Source organism: Dermacentor variabilis, unplaced genomic scaffold (genome assembly GCF_050947875.1).
Source record: "Dermacentor variabilis isolate Ectoservices unplaced genomic scaffold, ASM5094787v1 scaffold_13, whole genome shotgun sequence".
Classification (NCBI taxonomy): Eukaryota; Metazoa; Arthropoda; class Arachnida; order Ixodida; family Ixodidae; genus Dermacentor; species Dermacentor variabilis.
In genome coordinates this window covers 36,516,275-36,533,337 of record NW_027460291.1, presented here as the reverse complement: position 1 = coordinate 36,533,337, position 17,063 = coordinate 36,516,275, and the positions used below count along the sequence as shown (strand labels likewise).

Below are 17,063 nucleotides of genomic sequence, written 5' to 3'. Positions count from 1 at the left end.
TGAGAGTCGCGCATCCCCACAGAATATAGCAACAGAAATTTTTTCAACACTGAAAGTGATCATATCAATTACTACACTGCCATCATATGCAGAAAGCACGAATAACTCGTATCACAGCTTTCGTTTTCAAGGTCATCAATTTTGCCATGCATTTCTCAATTCCTTCCGCATAGGGGAAACAGTTGCTTCGCATTTTCTACCTTTTTCTGGAATTGCCTGAGTGACATAAGTGTAGTTTCAGTCTGTGGAAGCCTGGAAGCCTTAGCTGCATATAGCCATATAGCAGTGTGGCAACACTAACAGGTTACAAAATGAATCAAATCTCCAGTTACAGCTCCCTCAGGGTAATGGAAGCCAATCTCATGCTTTTGTACACTGCAAGCACTGGAAGTGACTGCAGGAACCAAAAATATGTCATGGTCACCATGCATTGTTTTGTTTTCTCATGTGCATCTCTGCGGGTAGGCCGAGGTAGTTTCTGCAGGCGTTCTCTCATTTCTGCTGCTTTCAGCAATGAATTAATTGGGCTGAATTCAATAGCGACGCCCTTGCTGCACCATTGGGTGCCAGAGTGTGCAGAGCTAGACATCAGTATGGTTTTGGACTGTTTCAAGGCAGTGAACAGAGTGGGGACTCAACACTTCCTGATGTCAGAAAATTCCTTCCCAAATGGCAGTCGCTGTCACTGGGAGGGCCTTAGAGGCAGCATTTTCAAACTGAAATTTTGAGTTGAAATGTGCAATGGGAGCCAGGTTTTTTGTGCATAACCATATTGGCCCCTTTACTCTCAGTTGCAATGATAAACTGAGACTAGTTGAAGGACTGTGTCATGACCCCTTTAAAGAACCCCAGGTGGTCAAAATTAATGCAGAGCCCTCCACTAAGGCATCTCTTATAGCCTACTGTGCAATTTGGGACAGTAAACCCCCTCCCCCATTTTAATTTTTCACAACAGCAATTCATAAAACTTGTGTTTCTTGAATAAACCTTAGTTGTATGTTTGAGTTGTCTTTCACTTTATAGCTATTGAAAGTGAAACAATGTTTGCTACCCTAGTTCTTTCTTGTTTTCTTTATTTCTTGACGGAAAGCTGCAGCCATTGCGAAAGAGTGAATCGACAATCCCTTTGCCATCTCCAGCATGCGTGTTTCCGCCAACCTGTTGAACACGATTAGAGCAAGCACTTTGCTCTCTACGTGTCCTAGCCTCTTGCTGATTTTTACTGCTAAGAGCAAATCATTTTGCCAGCATTATATCATAAAAAGACCATGCATTTGCATAACATGCATGCCAAGCACCAGCTGTATGAGGCAAAGCTGAACGCATCAGCTGCTTTTCAGCTTGGCAAGAGGGTGGGAGTCTGAAAGTTGTGCATGTGTGCTTCTTTTGTCCAACCATGGTGCCTATTCTGTCATAGTTGTGCACGTGGTCAAATCCCACCAAGTGAATTTGCCTTCAATATTGGGCTTAGAAAAAATGTAATGCTGTTATTGATCAAAATGTTAATCTCTGTTTCAGTTAGTTTGCTAATTAGTGTATATTGTCATGTGGTAGTGACAGGTGCTGTCCAGCAGGCAGGCAACCAAACAACCTATTTGAAAGGGAAGTGTTTGTTGGGCAAACTTGTGCCCTCTAAACAAAAGCACAACTTGGCAACAGTGATAGCAAGAAGCTTGGGTCCGGCTGCTTTTATACTTGCGTCATTGAGTCTTCTAGATTTGTTCATTGTTGCAAAGTTTATTATAGAATGTGCCACAGTAATCTATTAGCATGCCTACACACTTATACGATGAGCCCATATTTCTGAAAAGAACAAGGACATTCAAGAATCATGCATTATCTGATACCACTAGCATGGTCTTGCAGGATAGAAAAAAACATAATAACAAAGCTGTGCAGTGAAAATGTGTGATCATGACTTACTGCTAATGAAATTTGCATGGCAATGTCATGTAGTTCCTGATGATGTGTTGCCAAAAAATTGCCCATTTGCTGCACTTTCACTAGGATGCTTTCTAATACCTTTACTAAAACAAGTGTTCATGTTAACCCCTCAGCCATTCCCTTGTACTGAGAGGTTCCTTATCTTAAAAGCAGTTTAATATTTTGTACGTGAATATTCATTGAAGCCCAGGTTGACACAGCAAAATGAAATTGCAGACTACAGATGAAGGAGAAAAATAACATGTCTGCTGGCCATCTGTTCTTTGAAATTTATTGTGAGAGCTCAGCGTGATCTTATCTTGGGCTAAAGTTCACTCAAGCAGCAAACTAATGAACCTCATTAGGCTACACTTGTTAGTATTACCCACTTCAGGGGCTGGCTTAGGGTGGACAAATTAGGCTTGTCTTAAATGTCAGCAGATTGAAGCACTGCGCGTGTGTAGTCTCAGCTGACTGAAATTTTGTTATTGTAACCAGAGGTTGTCTCTTGCGGAGTTTGTGGTAGTCCAGCCAGGGAGATGAACCCCTTGTGTGTGCAGGTTCAAGGTTGTCCTGCAGCCTGTGATGTTCGATGATTGGATCTGGGATGTGGCATGGCTGCAACCAGAGGCGGGCCCCCTGGTCCCAGGCACCAGTTTCACAACACTGGCGCTCTGCTTTGGCCACAACCGTGTAGCCCACTGGGATTGGCAGACCAAGCAGACGCTCACCGTCACTTCCTGTAGCGACTACTGCTTGTTGTATCCTTTTGCTATGGTGTTTGCAGGTCTCTTTAAATTACTAATGGGCCCTTAAAAGGATGTTGGCCTTCTGAAGGAGTAAGTGTAATGCTTAGAATACCTGGTTGTAATCAAGTTGGCTAAAGCTTATTAATTGAGCCATTGCAAGGAGCCTCAAAAATTCTGCAAGAGCCGTTGCTCTCACGCTAAGATTGAGGCTGACCTTTATGGTCATTGCTGTGTCATTATCATTCATACTATGGCATCAATGCTTTGCCACCATTGGCCGGAAAAATTGTGTGTGCGTGGGAAGTAGGTATAATGGCAGAAGCACAAAGCACAAAACTGTCATGTCTGCATGTTGTGCTCTTGCCGTTGAAGAAAAATGAAACATTGTAGACTTGTGATGTGCTACCCAGTGCTTCCAACACAGGTTTATGTGTGTCCAAAAGCCTGCAGAACCTAAATGCATGCCATGGTGCAACTTTATGGGGGAAGCCGTAGTTTTGATCATAGCACACAATTCTGTTGCTGTAAATCCCAGTAGTTTTGTTACAACTTGTCATGAGTCACCGGCAAGACCTGTATGATAATGTGAAGAAGACAAAGGCGCCGGTCGACGAAATGGAGAAGGGACTCGCAGGCGAGAAGCATGTGAAGCACATGAAGCACAAGAGAGAAGATTAAGAAAAAGGAGATGCAGGCGGAGATGAGCGGGGCATTGCTGACATGTTTGAGAAGGAAGACAGTGTCATCTCCAGCTGTGCTCTGGAGATGGGAGGCAGCAGCTTCTGGGAACACGGATTGGAGAGGAGACGTTCGTGGGTTGGTCAGCAACAACTCCAGCTTCTGAGCCTCGAATGCATCGCCGTGGCTGTGTTCTGCGGCCCCAGTCCAACCCCACACGGCTGAGACCGGTTGCTGTCCCGTGCCACGAAGGCAATCGCCTGGCCATGTCAGCGGCACAACGGCTGAATGGCCCAGACCACGTCCTGTGCCACGCGGGTCTCTGCGGAAGACCGCAACTTCATCGCTCTAGTTGGAGGTCGACGCCCGCGCTGTGTTGGAACCACGCAGGCCAACGTCCTTTGCCACGCTGGGCCGGAATCCGACATGACTGGCGGCAGTCAGAACGTCCGTTTGCTCGTGACGTCACATTAGCTAGTCGAGCGGGGGAACAATATGTAGTTGAGGGCTGGTTTCTTTTTATGTGTAAAGCTAGTTTTTGGAGTGTCTTGTGTGTGTGTATAGTGTTTATAGTGTGTCGGGGTAGTTCGCTGTTTTTTTTTTCTTTCATTTTTTTAGATAAATGTTCTTTAACATATTTGAATTGTGTCTCAGTCCATTTCTGGAGTGCTGAAATTCTTGACCATTGGCGAGCCTGCTAGGATTGATTTTTCCTGCCCTGTCACGAATTTTTGTGATTCGGAAATGGATTGAGACAAGACTCAAGCCTTAGTCAAAGAGTTGGGTTTTTTGAAGGACGAAGCCCTGAAATTTATTGAGAAACAGAGATCTTCCAAAAAGAACACGAGGCCGAACGTGCGGAAGCGCAGGAAGTGCATGCTAGGGAGAAGGAAATTTTAGAACTCAAACTGAAATTGGCACAAGTAATGGAGTGTCACCGTGATGACAATAGTTTGGCATCACTGTCCTCCGGCTCGCTGTCTCCAAAAGCCAACAAAATCTGTCGACGTAAGCTAATGCACCATTCGATGAAAAGCAGGACAACTTGGATGCATGCTTGCACCGGTTCGAAAGGATAGCCCTCGGACAATGCTGGGACCGGAGTGAATGGGCCACAGCCCAAGTTTTTGCCTGGTAGGCGAGGCACTGAGTGTCTTTGGGAGGATGACCGCCTCCAACTTCCTAGACTATTACAAGGTTATGAAGGCACTCCTACAAAGATTCCGACTTGCAGTGGAAGGTTTTTGCGAGTGATTCCGAAACTGAAAGCTGGAAGACGCAGAAACGAGAAAGCAATTTGCATGCCACCTGTCAAATTATTTTGACTGGTGGATGGAAATGGCCGATATCATGAAGACTTATGCGGGGGTTCGGGATTGCATGGTCAGGGAGCAATCCTTAGTTTGCTGTAGCTATAATCTGGGTGTCTTCCTAAAAGAGAGAAAGTTGGATTCACTCAATGATCTAGCCAAACACGCTGATCAACTTTTGGAAGCACTGGGGCTGAGAAACTTAGGAAGAGTGAAAGAAGACCTAGCCAGAGAGAAAGTAGATAAGGCAAAATACGAGCCTCAGGGAACCGTGCGCCCACCCCAGTTAGGGTGTTTACTCTGTAATCGTACCGGGCACTGCGCCGTTAACTGTCAAGTAGGGAACAGCTGCTCCCACCAACAAATAGTGTGTCAGTTATGCAACAGAAAGAGACACCGTGCAAATGAGTGTAGGTCTGGCACATCACAAAAAACAGCATGCATAATAGGCAAGTGTGGAGAAACCGACTCGCAACCGAACTGGGTAGAGGTTAACCAGGCTGAAGAGGGCCAACAGGTGCCGGGAGAAAAGCGGAAAGAACGAGACCCAAAGGACTAAGCTCTACCTGTTGTAGGAGAGGTTCACGGACAATGGGCAACGGTGCTAAGAGATAGCTGCACAAATACAGTTTTAGTAAAGAGGAGCTTGGTATGTGGCAAAGATATGATAGGAGTGCTAATGCAAGTTATTGTGGCTGACAACACAGGGAGGTACCTACCTGAAGCCTATATCCAAGTCTCCACTCCGTATTATACCGAGTCGCTTAAGGCAAAATGCCTTGAAGATCCATTATACGGTCTATAATTCTAGGAAATGTATCTGGAGTAGGGAGAGTGGATGGTCCAGATTGGAGCTGGAAGAGAAGTACAGCTATTGCTGTAAGAGAGATGAATGACTGTGGTGAACAACCGCGTCAAGAAGTGAGAAAGCAACAGCTGTACATAAGTAATTCACGAGAAGCGGCAACTGGGGTATGCTGTCCAGTTATATCGTTGGCCATACGGCCAACGGCCAAACCGTACGGCCAAACCCAGAGCAAGGCACCCATGTCAGCCCTGAAGGTACCTGCGATTCAGTGGTTAAGAATCACACCTGCTGATTTCATGGAGGAACAAGACAAGGACGAGTCGGTCAGATCGTGCCACAAGAAGATAGGAGAAATAGTGAAAAGGAAAAGAAGCCGCATTATGTTTGAGTTTGTTATGTACAGTGGTCTTTTATATAGAAGATGCGTATTCAGCTTGGGCAGAGAGGATCAGCATCTCATTGTGCCTAAGGCCTTTAGGGAGACAGTGATGGAATTAGGGCATGATGGTATCATGGCTGGTCACCAGGGCGTAAAAAACACTCTAGCAAGGATTACAGAAGAGTTCTTTTGGCCCGGAATTCAGAGCGACGTGAAGAGATACGTGAGGTCTTGTGGTGTGTGCCAAAGAACGGTACCAAAAGGGCGAGTGGGGCGTGCACCACTTGGGGACATGCCCATTGTCGACATGCTGTTTCCCGGAGTGGCCATGGACATAATACTCCCCATAACACCTTCACGTAGCAAGGGAAACCATTATGTGCTCACGCTGGTGGTTGTGGCTACCAGATACCCGGACGCAGTTGCGTTGATGACCATTGACACCATACAAGTGGCAGAAGCTCTCCTCGAGATGTTTGCTCGGTATGGGATCCCAAAGGAAGTGTTGAGTGACTGAGGATCAAACTTTATGTCAGAATTGATAGAGGAGGTCACCAGGTTAATGTTCATTGTGCAGAGATTGACGGCGTCGTATCACCCAATGTCTAATGGGTTGGTCGAAAGATTCAATGGTACAATTAAAACTATGGTCAGGAGAATGTGCCATGAGAGGCTCAAAGACTGGGACAGGTATCTGCCAGCTCTCCTTTTCGCCTACCGGGAGGTACCACAGGCAAGCATAGGATTCTCGCCATTTGAAATGTTGTATGAAAGAACAGTGAGAGGACCAATGGCGATTCTCAAGGAATTATGGGCAAATGAAGAAATCGGGAAAGAGCTAAAGACCACATATACATACGTATTGGAGTTGAGGGAAAGATTAGAAGAAACATGTAGAGTGGCGCACCAGAACTTGAAGCAAGCAAAACACCCACACAAGAAGTACTACAACCGCAGGACAGTGAACCGAGGCCTGACGCCAGGAGACAAGGCTCTGGTCCTGCTTCCCAGCTATAGCAACAAGCTACTGATGCAGTGGAAGGGACCTTTTCCTGTGACTCAAAAGAAGGATGTTGATTGTGAACTCCTCATACGGAGTCATAAGAAGGGGTTCCACATAAACCTGTTAAAGAAGTACGAAGAGAGAGAGAGAGAAAAAAAGATTCTACAATAGCCTGCGTGGTTGTGACCGATGAAACTGGTGCAGCAGAAATGCCCATGTACAGCTCCGAAAAGAGTATGGGTGTAGAAAACGTGATAATTGACCCATCCCTTTCGGAAAAATAGGATGCGGAACTGAAGGTTCTGCTGTACAAATACAGTGATTTGTTTTCGGACCTTCCAGGAAGTATAGAATTAGTGCAATGCAAACTGCAATGCATGACTGAGGAACCAGTACATGTGAAGCATTACCCTCTACCGCTGGCGGTGCAAGAACCGATAGAGAAGGAAGTGGACGAAATGCTGTGTTAGGGAATAATAGAAAGGACTAACTAGGCATACAACGCACCCTTAGCCGTGGTCAAGAAGGCTGATGGTTCAAACAGAGTCTGCGTGGATTTCAGACATTTGAACAACGTTGAAGGCAGATGCCAAGCCTATACCGAGGATTTACGTTGTGTTCGTGAAAGTCGCAGGCAAGAAGTTTTATTCAAAGCTGGAGTTGGCAAAAGCCTACTGACAGATCGCCAGGGAAACATCATCCAAGGAGAAAACAGCATTTTCGTGTTTTAGCGCACTTTTCCACTTTAAGTACATGCCTTTTGGTTTAAAAACTGCTGCAGCAGTATTCACAAGACTGGTGAGACGAGTCTTGCATGGAATGCAAAATGTAGAGCACTACATTGATGATATTCTGGTTGCAACTGACACGTGGGAGGAGCACTTAAAAATATTAGAAGAGCTGTTTCAAAGGATCAAGGGCGCCAAGTTAACCGTTAAGCCAAAGAAATGTGAATTTGGCTTCTAAGCGGCTTCTTTCCTAGGGCATAAGTTAGTCATGGGCAGAATCGCTGCTAAAGAGGACATTTGAGAAAAAATGCAAGCGGTGGGGCATCCAAAAACTAAGAAGGAGGTTCAATCGTTCTTAGGGCTGACGGGATTCTACAGAGAGTTTATACCTCATTATGCCGATATAGCTGTGCCATTAGTGGAACTTACGAAGAAAGGTGCTAGTAATGTGGTCAAATGGAGGTCATCACACACTAAAGCCTTCGAAGCACTAAATTAAAGAATGGCAGAACCGCCAATCCTGTTAACCCCAAATATGGAGGATGATTTCGTGTTGCACACTGATGCATCCGACAAGCATTGGTAGTGGTGTTCTTGCAAGAAAAGGACGGGGTTTTACATCCAGTATTTTATGCCAACAAGAAGCTCAATGATGCGGAGAGAAATTATTCTACAGTGGAGAAAGGATGCCTGGCAAACGTATGGGCTGTCAAAAGGTTCCATATTTTTCTGTTTGGCGAATGTTTCAGAATACAAACGGACCACCAGCCATTAGAATTCTCGAGTAAAGCTAAGTTAACAAACGGAAGAGTAATGAGGTAGCGCCTCGCTTTGCAAGAGTGCTGTTTTCATGTCGAATATATTAAAGGGAGAGAAAACATGGGCACAGACTTTTTGAGTATAGTTACATACCGTATTTACACGATTATAAGTCGACCACTTTATTTAAATTTGAAAGTCTGAAGTTGGGGGGTCGGCTTACAATCGAAACCAAAACATGGCCCCGCCAAAAAAGCGAGACCAATGGGAGCTACTACGTAGTTACAATTTTATGTTTGCTCTATGGTCCTACTCGTATCTTTTCGCTATCCCGCATATTTGTTTGCTTTTCGGAAGGGTTTTTCAACATTTTTGAGAGTTTTACAGTGCGTGCAACACTCATGGGGAGGGTGTCGATAGTTGATGAAAGCGCCACTGTTCCCATTTGCGGCGGCACCCTCAGAACGGCGGCGCTTGCGGGGAGTATCGGTAGTTCATGGAAGAGCAGACACCGCTTGCGGGTTTCTCTTTCTCTGTTGAAAGGCATTGGCATTGGTTTGACGCGTTCCACTTGACTGCCGACTACGTGCTACTTCTATGCTTCCCCAGTCGTCATGAGTGCTCCAGGCCCACTAATCATTCGGCACTCGTTCACAGCAGCGTTAAAGAAGGCTGCCATCCTTTACGTCGCAGAAACAAATCACTGCGCAGCGGGCTGCAGTTTCTATTGTTTCTGAACGGGTGTTGCGAGAGTGGCGACTGCAGCGGAGCAAAATTTTCACCTGTGATGGCAAGTGAGAAATTTCCCATGTGCTGAAGTCCGGACGCTTTCTGGAGCTGTAGGCTAAGCTTGCGGCGTACGTCGCTGAAATGCGTGATCGGTCCCTGCCAGTGAAGTGCGACATGGTCATGAAACAAGCCCGGACCTTCACCTTTTAAGGCCCTGCTCTGCCGTGAGTATGAGTGGCTGGCGGCAGAAGACCGCGAAATTACGCCATCCAGACCTGTCAAAAGAGCCTCCCTGATGGCTGCGTGTGGTTGGGTGCATTCAGCGTGGGCTGCTGTTCTACAAGATGTCGTGGTGCGGTCGTTTGCCAAATGTGAAATTTTGCTGGACGACGATGCGCTGTGGGACCGCAGCAACGATGACGATGGCAGCACTAGTGAAGACGAGTACTCCAGTGACCATGTCAGCTACTGATAGATTTTCGTTATCGAATGCGCCCTCGGGTATGCTCCTTTTCTATTTTTTTTTTCCTGTCACACGATATGGAGGGGTCGACTTACATTCGAGTCGACTTACAGTCATGCAAATACAGTAGGTTGGGATGTTAAGTCACAAGACAACAAGCAGTGTAAACTGTATTTTGCTGTGTAGAAAGTTGTGTTTAGGTGTAGTGAAGAGATTAATCGTTTGGTGCCGTGAGGTGATGTATGGACAGTGGACATATGGAGTGGCATTGTGATCGTTCATTTAAGAACCTGGTGTGACAAGCGTGTGATGAGCAGTTTTTTATGCAAAAAACTCTTGAAATTTCAGTGCTCCAGGAATAGACTGATACACAATTCAGATATGTTAAGGAACATTTATCTCAGAAGAAAAAAAAGATGTAACGAAAAAAAATACAGCACACTATCCTGGCACACTATAAACACTATACACACACACGACACTCCAAAATCTAGCTATACGCATAAAAACAAACCAGCCCTCAACTACATATTGTTCCTCCGCTCGACTAACCAACGTGACATCACAAGCAAACGGACATTCTGACCGTCGCCAGTCGTGTCAGACTCAGGACCAGCGTGGCAAAGGACATTGTCCTGCATGGTTCCGACGCAGCGTGGGCGTTGACCTCCGACGAGAGCGATGAGGTTGTGGTCTTCCGCAGAGATCCGTGTTGCACAAGACGCGGTCTGGGCCAGCCGGCTGTTGTGCCGCTGAAGTGGCCATGCGATTGCCTTCGTGGCATGGGACAGCAACTGGTCACGGCAGTGTGGGGTTGGACTAGGGCCGCAGAACACAGCCACGGCAATACATTCGAGGCTGAGAAGCTGGAGTTGTTGCTGACCAACCCACGAATGTCTCCTCTCCAATCCGTGTTCCCAGAAGCTGCTGCCTCCCGTCTCCAGAGCACAGCTGGAGATGCCACTGTCTTCCTTCTCGAACATGTCAGCAATGCCCCGCTCATCTGCGCCTGCATCTCCTTTTTCTTAATCTTCTCTCTCACGCTTCATGTGCTTCACATGCTTCTCGCCTGCGAGTCCCTTCTCCATTTCGTCGACCGGCGCCTTTGTCTTCTTCACATTATCATACAGGTCTTGCCTGTATGACTCATGACACTACTACAGTAAAACCTTGTTAAACCATAGCCACTTAAACAGTAGTTTCATTTTAAAAGTAGTAAAGTCAAGTTTCCGACTCGGCTGCCATTGAACATAATGCGTTTTGTATCCGCATAAACCGTACCAGCTTATTGCGCACATATCAATTACCACATTGTGTTTCCACTTTTCGTCACGCAATCGCGACGGTGCGTCGTCCTGATTGGACGGCCCAGCAGTTTTACCCACGATAACGAAATATTGTTGCAATGTAATTCTCATGACAGCAAAATATTTGCATATCCCCGGCGAACACTTGTAGGATTCAATGCATTACATACCTGTCGACAATGAAATGCCACTGAACTGCAATCCCTTATCAATGCAACTTGCTGGCATGTAACCCTGCATATTACCTACTTGCACAAGGGTAGCAGACTCTAAAAGGTGCTCAAATGCATTTGCTTTGCACTTAATTTGTATAAAATATCACCGCATTATGCTTGTGTGGGTACCGCCATTTTTGTTTACAAAAACAATCAAGTGCTGAAAAGACGTCTTGGCCGCCATCTTGTTTGTTGAACAAAGAATATAGCCAACAATGGGCACAACCAATGGCAGCGCAAGCGCAAAGAGCTAGACATTCGTGCAAACAAGTGCAGCAAGTTTCCCAGCAAGAGGACGGCATGTACTTAGTAGGGCACATGCTGCACTCAAATTGCATACTATGATTAGACCCACACAGCAGTGGGTACCATGTTTCAAAGAAGTGCAGCCAGTTCTCACTCAGTAAATCATACATACATGCACACACACATTAGGTAAAGCTCGACACATGTTGATAGATACATTGTCCGTTCTACCAGTGTGCTTCCTTGTACCAAATTTTCAAAATGCAGTTTATCATCAGTCTTCTATGCCACGGTCATCTGGAGGAGCCTGAATTGTTTTTAACCACTGTAGGAGGAAAAAAGGAGATACCTATTCGGTACAGTAAAGCCTCGTTAATCTGGATTTCACGGGTCCCAAAGAAATGTCCGAATTAACCGAATGTCAAATTATTGAGGGTATCAAGAAGACAATAAAGAAATGCTTACTACATCAATATGCCTTTATTATTGAATGAATCAGCAAATCCTGTATCTATATTGCAGAAAAGCGGTGCTTAAGCTGCAATTTTCGTCATCTCATGACTAGCAGCAAAGGTCTCGCGATCGATTTCCTTGGCAGTGTGGCCGTGGTGCATGTCTTCATTTGAGACACGCTTTTCCCTACTGCACGCACATCCCAATTATTTTTTAGCTAGTGTTGCCGCCCACTGCGATGTGAACGGCGGTCTTCATCCTCGACAGCTTTGCACTGAGTAAAAACGAAGCTACTGTTTACCAACCGCTGCGGACGATACCACAGCCGCTGTCGACGCGATCATGGGCAGCCACTACGCAGTTATAAAGGCACGCGGCCGACGCGTGTACTGAGTCAAAATGAAATCACTGTTTGTCGCAACTGCTGTGGATGAAACTGTGGCCGCTGAACGACGCAATCGTGGATAGCGACTGTGCATTCATGAAGGCACGCGGCCGATGCGCAACCCGAGTCAAAGCGAAACTACTGCCGCAACCGCTTTGGATGAAACCACAGCCGCTATCGATGCGACCATGGATGGCGACTATGCAGTCATGAAGGCACGCTGCCAACACAGTGCTATGTGCGCCGTTAAGCGCAAGAACAAAGGCTTTAAAGGCATAAATAGGCATGCGGCGTTCTGGCATTGCTGTCATTTACGTACGATTTCCACTGACAACTATGGTGATGCGAACTTCGTCGCTTTGTTTCGGTGGACGTTAATGCCTTTTTTGCTCTTTTGCGTTGCACATTTGCGGTGCTCGCCAAGCTCCGAGAGTTGTCCGAATTAACCGGTGTACGGCCAAATATACCTGAATTAACGAGAGTTTCATTGCATTAAGTAATGCACACACCTGCTGAGACCAAAGTGAGAGTCCGAATTATCCGATTTTCCGAATTGATGAGGGTCAAGTTAACAAGGTTGCACTGTACATACGTTAGGTCACACTCACTATGGCGTCGCATTTCTTTCTTTGTTGGTGGCAGCGCATGTAAACAGATGCAAATTTGTAGTTGCTAGTTAGTATGTGCATTTAAACCTCATTATAACGGACTTCAATGTAATGTAGTATATCACTTGTTATAACTTGTTGTTCATAGAACACAGCTCAATATTGTGAAGTGTGTTTATGCATGATTTCAATGTAACGAACTTTCACTGCCGCCACGAAGGGCTACCGATACAGTAAAAGGAAACCCCATGAATACAGATGGTAAAATGGCTTAATTACAAGTGGCTGCTTGCAAACGCACCTCTCAAATCATGCACCGTGTGACCAAGAACAACTTTTGAAGCACAGCAGCGTCATGTTTCGTATAAAATTCAAGTGTGATAAGATCCTATTGCACCCCTCATGCTTTTTGCTTTCTGTGCGATTGAAAGCAGGCAAGGGTGAGCCTAGAAGGATAGTAGCTAGATGAGTGCTGTTTCCCTGCGCGAGTAAGGGGAAAGAGTAGTGAGTAGTGAGCTCGCGGTGACGCGATCAAAACGTGTGAGGGGTGAGAAGGGGGCAGGTTGCTGCATGTCTCCTTTTCTAACGCGGCCATGGCTTGGCATGGCTGTCAGTGCAGCTGAGCGCGTATACAGCCAGTGTGCCCTGTTTTAGAGGTAATCTGCGGCATGTGCAAAGTGTGGACATGCCGAGATAGCATGGCATCATGTGCACTGTCTTCTGATGCATTAATGGAGGTTGTGTAATCTCATGTTTCGGAGACTCATTGGAACGAGCGGCAGATGACGCATTCAAACTTTTCATGATAGCATTGTCCCACTGCGGGCGACACTATCAGCTGCAGGGGTAGAGTGGACGTGAAAGCGTGGCTTGCTTTGCTTCATACCGCTGATGTGAAGATATCGTCGATGCGGAATGAAACCGTATATTTCATCACCAGCTCTCAAATTAAAAAATGTTTTTTTTTTCTCCTTCAATTTTGCTTTTTCAGAAAATCTGGAGGCCCATTTCATGTAAGAAAAATCCATCGGTGATTGCACTTTGCATTAAAGGTCGAATTCAGTATAACGAAATTTCAATATAACGAAGCAAATTTACCCTCTTACCGACTATGTTACAGTCGAACCTGACTATATCGGACCCGTTTGCATTGAATTATCCTGTCTATTGAAAAATGTTTTAACACAGTATAGTTACAATGAGTATATACAGTAGAAATTACGCTTACATGAAAAAAAAATAGCAGCAACTCCTGATATTTCGAACATCAAGCGGTACAAAAGTGCCCCCACAAGTTGGCTTTCCCTCACCGCAGCGGGGAAACCCGTTGACACATCTTAAAAGTAGTTGAGCCCATCGGCGCGGCTCCATCCATCCGCTCTCCCTACCGTGAACGCACCACGTAGGGTGAGTTTGCGATACCCCTCTGCAGAAAATGATCCTGGCCCACCCGCAGCGCTTGCTCAGACAGCCAGTCAGAGGCTCTTGTGCCCTCATCATGCAAGATAGTACAAGTCTGAGTTGCCTCGCTGCTTTTCTCGTTTGTTGTGTTTGTGCATTGTGGGCCTTCTTCTGCATTGCCATGATAACTAGCGCGGAGCGTCAAAATTTGCCTTTCGCCGTGAAGCTTGAAATCATAAATAGAATCGAAGGCAGTAAGAAGGCGGATGTAGCCGCAGTGTACAAGATTCCGAGGTGCACTCTCAGCATCATCTTGAAGAATAAGGGGGAAATTAAGGCTAAAGCAGATAAACAACCCACTGCCCGTGGCACCCGACGCGTATGCACGGCCGTCTATAAGACGTTGAGGCGGCCATGTACGAGTGGTTCATCCGAAACTGCCCCAGACGTGCCAGCTTCCGTGTGCCCGATGATTATTCAGAATACGCTTATGAGTGCAACGAAGGCAGTGCCAGTGCCATCGAAGTGTGGTCGTCCGGCATTCGTGCAGAAGTCCGGCACTTCTGCACGAATGTGGAAGCTTGCAGCCTCAGCTGCTCCGACTCTTTAGACATTGTGGAGAAGTGCATGCTGTCACAGGCAGCAAAGTTGCCCAAGCAGAAGATACAGGTCTATTTCATGCGAAATTAAACTAGTTTCATCAATAAAGTAGTTTTATAAACTGTATGTGCTTTTATGACGTCCAATTCTTTAGCAGGCTTATATTGAATTATGCTTTATGTTGAGCTGATCGGAATTTTTTTTGTGAGTTCGATGTAACTGGGTTTGACTGTATATTGAAGTTTAGCTATCTACCATTCAGGAGCCTAGTTATGCCTTGTTCCCGCCAGGTATGTATTAATGAGTTTACACTGTAGAATGTAAGCACCAGCTTGCTTTCCTTGACAGAATGCCACACTTAAGATACACTGCACAATTGGTTGGTGCTTCTTGGAAGCAACTGATTGCTGTGGTGGGCACGGTATACCGGGAAGTGCTTCTCTGGGTGCCATCCCAACCTTCGCCTGCACCTGTTCTTCACAGACTCACTGGTCACCAAGTAAGTTACTTGTCTTCTTGGGCTTCCAGTTTGAACATGTTGCATTTTGTACAAAGCCAACAAAATTATGAAAAGTTAACTGTCTTTTCTTACTAAATTACAGGCGCCATATTAACTTTTCGGTGTAAATTGAATAATGTCTAATTACAGATATCTTAATGTTCAAATGTGCACAAACTCTTAACCCATTGGCTATCAAACTGGCTAACCACCGGGCCCAGCAACAGGGGCCATATTTCCAACACTGGCGATTGGTCAGGTTGGAGGCTGGAGGTATGTTTGGTTTAGAAACTTATTCATAGATGGCATGACGAGCAATATAGGCTATACTTGATTAATGAAGTTGTGAATAGATGGCACAACTTGTCCACTACAGTGGAGGTTAGATTTTTTAATTTTTAGTACTTAGTATTTAGCGAAAGTTTGCTTAGTGCCCATAAGCAGCAAAAATAATCAGTACGAAGGGCCTGGTGCCACATATCATATTTGGTAGCAAACGCTTTAAAAGAATGAGTGTCTATGCACATTTGAAAGAAGGTGTGAGGCTGAAATGTAGCATATTATGTACAGTCAAACCTTTCTATATAACGAACTTCAATATAACTAATTTCTCCATATAATGAATTAACTCTTTCTCTACTGTGGGAAAAATGGGTGTTTTTTGTAGGTGATGCCAGATTTCTTTTCTGAAGGAACTACTGCACTCAATATTTTATGTAATGCATAAACAAAAAGCAGAATGAATGCACTTTGTATGCATTAAAGTTTTATTAAGATATATGCCATGAAAAAGATATAAATTGCCGGAATCAAGATTATGGGATAAAATTGAACAAAGTTTGTAAAGACACGCTTGTATCTACGAAGAAGAATATGTAACAAAAATTATGGGATGTACAATATGTATTGCCCTCTAATAGGCACTATATACAAAAAAAGAATGAAATTTTTCATTGAACAGGTATTCCACTACAAAAATTTGGGCATACCCTACTGCAGCCGCCAATGTTCCGGGCTGGTTTGAGCCATCGTTCCTCTCAGAGTCAAAGTATGACGAAAAAGTAGCATCTTCAGGCTTGCTGCTGCTCGATCCATTGGTAAAATAGGGCACAGACACAGCGGAATCACGAGATCTGCGATCTTTTGAAGCGTTGCGGGCCACTCCCAGAGGCGGCTATTTTTGCTTTCTACTTTGATGATCGAAAACTTTGGAGTGGGTTAAAAAATCGCTGCCTGGTGGGACGAAATAGAACTACTTAGAAAACATATAGTTCTCCTCCTTCAGGTCCGATGGCGCAGTTTCACTGTGAGCGGTGTGGAAGGTTTTGAAAGCTGCGTTTCAAACCATAGATAGCGGGCGGGCGTTTTTGCTTTATAATTTTACAATCGCGAAACTTCGGAGCGTGTTCAAAAAATTACCGCCTGGCAGGAAGAAAGTGAAGTGCTTAAAAAACAAAAATATAGTTCTCCTTCATGTCCAATAGTGCAGTGTGTCCATGAGCAGCGTGGAAGGTCTTGGAAGCAGTGTTGCAAACCATTGTTAGTGGGCTAACGACCAATGGGCACTGTACAGAAAGAGTTAATGTTTTATAACTTCTTGTTTATAGAAGGCCGTATATTTTGAACCTCACTATTACAAGGTCTGGTTGAATGACATGTGGCTGCAGGGGAAAGTGTGCAAAAGTGAGCTGAGAAGGGTGGTGACTTGATGGATGCAGTCTTCCTATGTGAGGAAGGGGAGGAAGGAGCATGCGGTAATGTGATCAAGCGCACATTAGGGATGGCAAAGCGGGGGGCAGGAGAGCTCTTTTATCCTGGCA

General features: G+C 45.3%; 1 protein-coding gene across 4 annotated transcripts in view; it reads left to right on the top strand.

The window, feature by feature from the left end:
* LOC142566760 (tRNA (34-2'-O)-methyltransferase regulator WDR6) overlaps positions 1–17,063 on the top strand; it is a 247,736-nt gene that overhangs the window by 18,713 nt on the left and 211,960 nt on the right. For all 4 annotated transcript variants that reach the window (XR_012825126.1, XR_012825125.1, XM_075677651.1 and 1 more), the window contains exons 4-5: positions 2,484–2,684; positions 15,108–15,243. Coding sequence is in view for 2 of the 4 variants with exons in the window: in XM_075677651.1 (XP_075533766.1) it covers positions 2,484–2,684; positions 15,108–15,243 (337 nt within the window). In the remaining 2 variants the exon portion in view is untranslated. The remainder of the gene's footprint in view (positions 1–2,483; positions 2,685–15,107; positions 15,244–17,063) is intronic.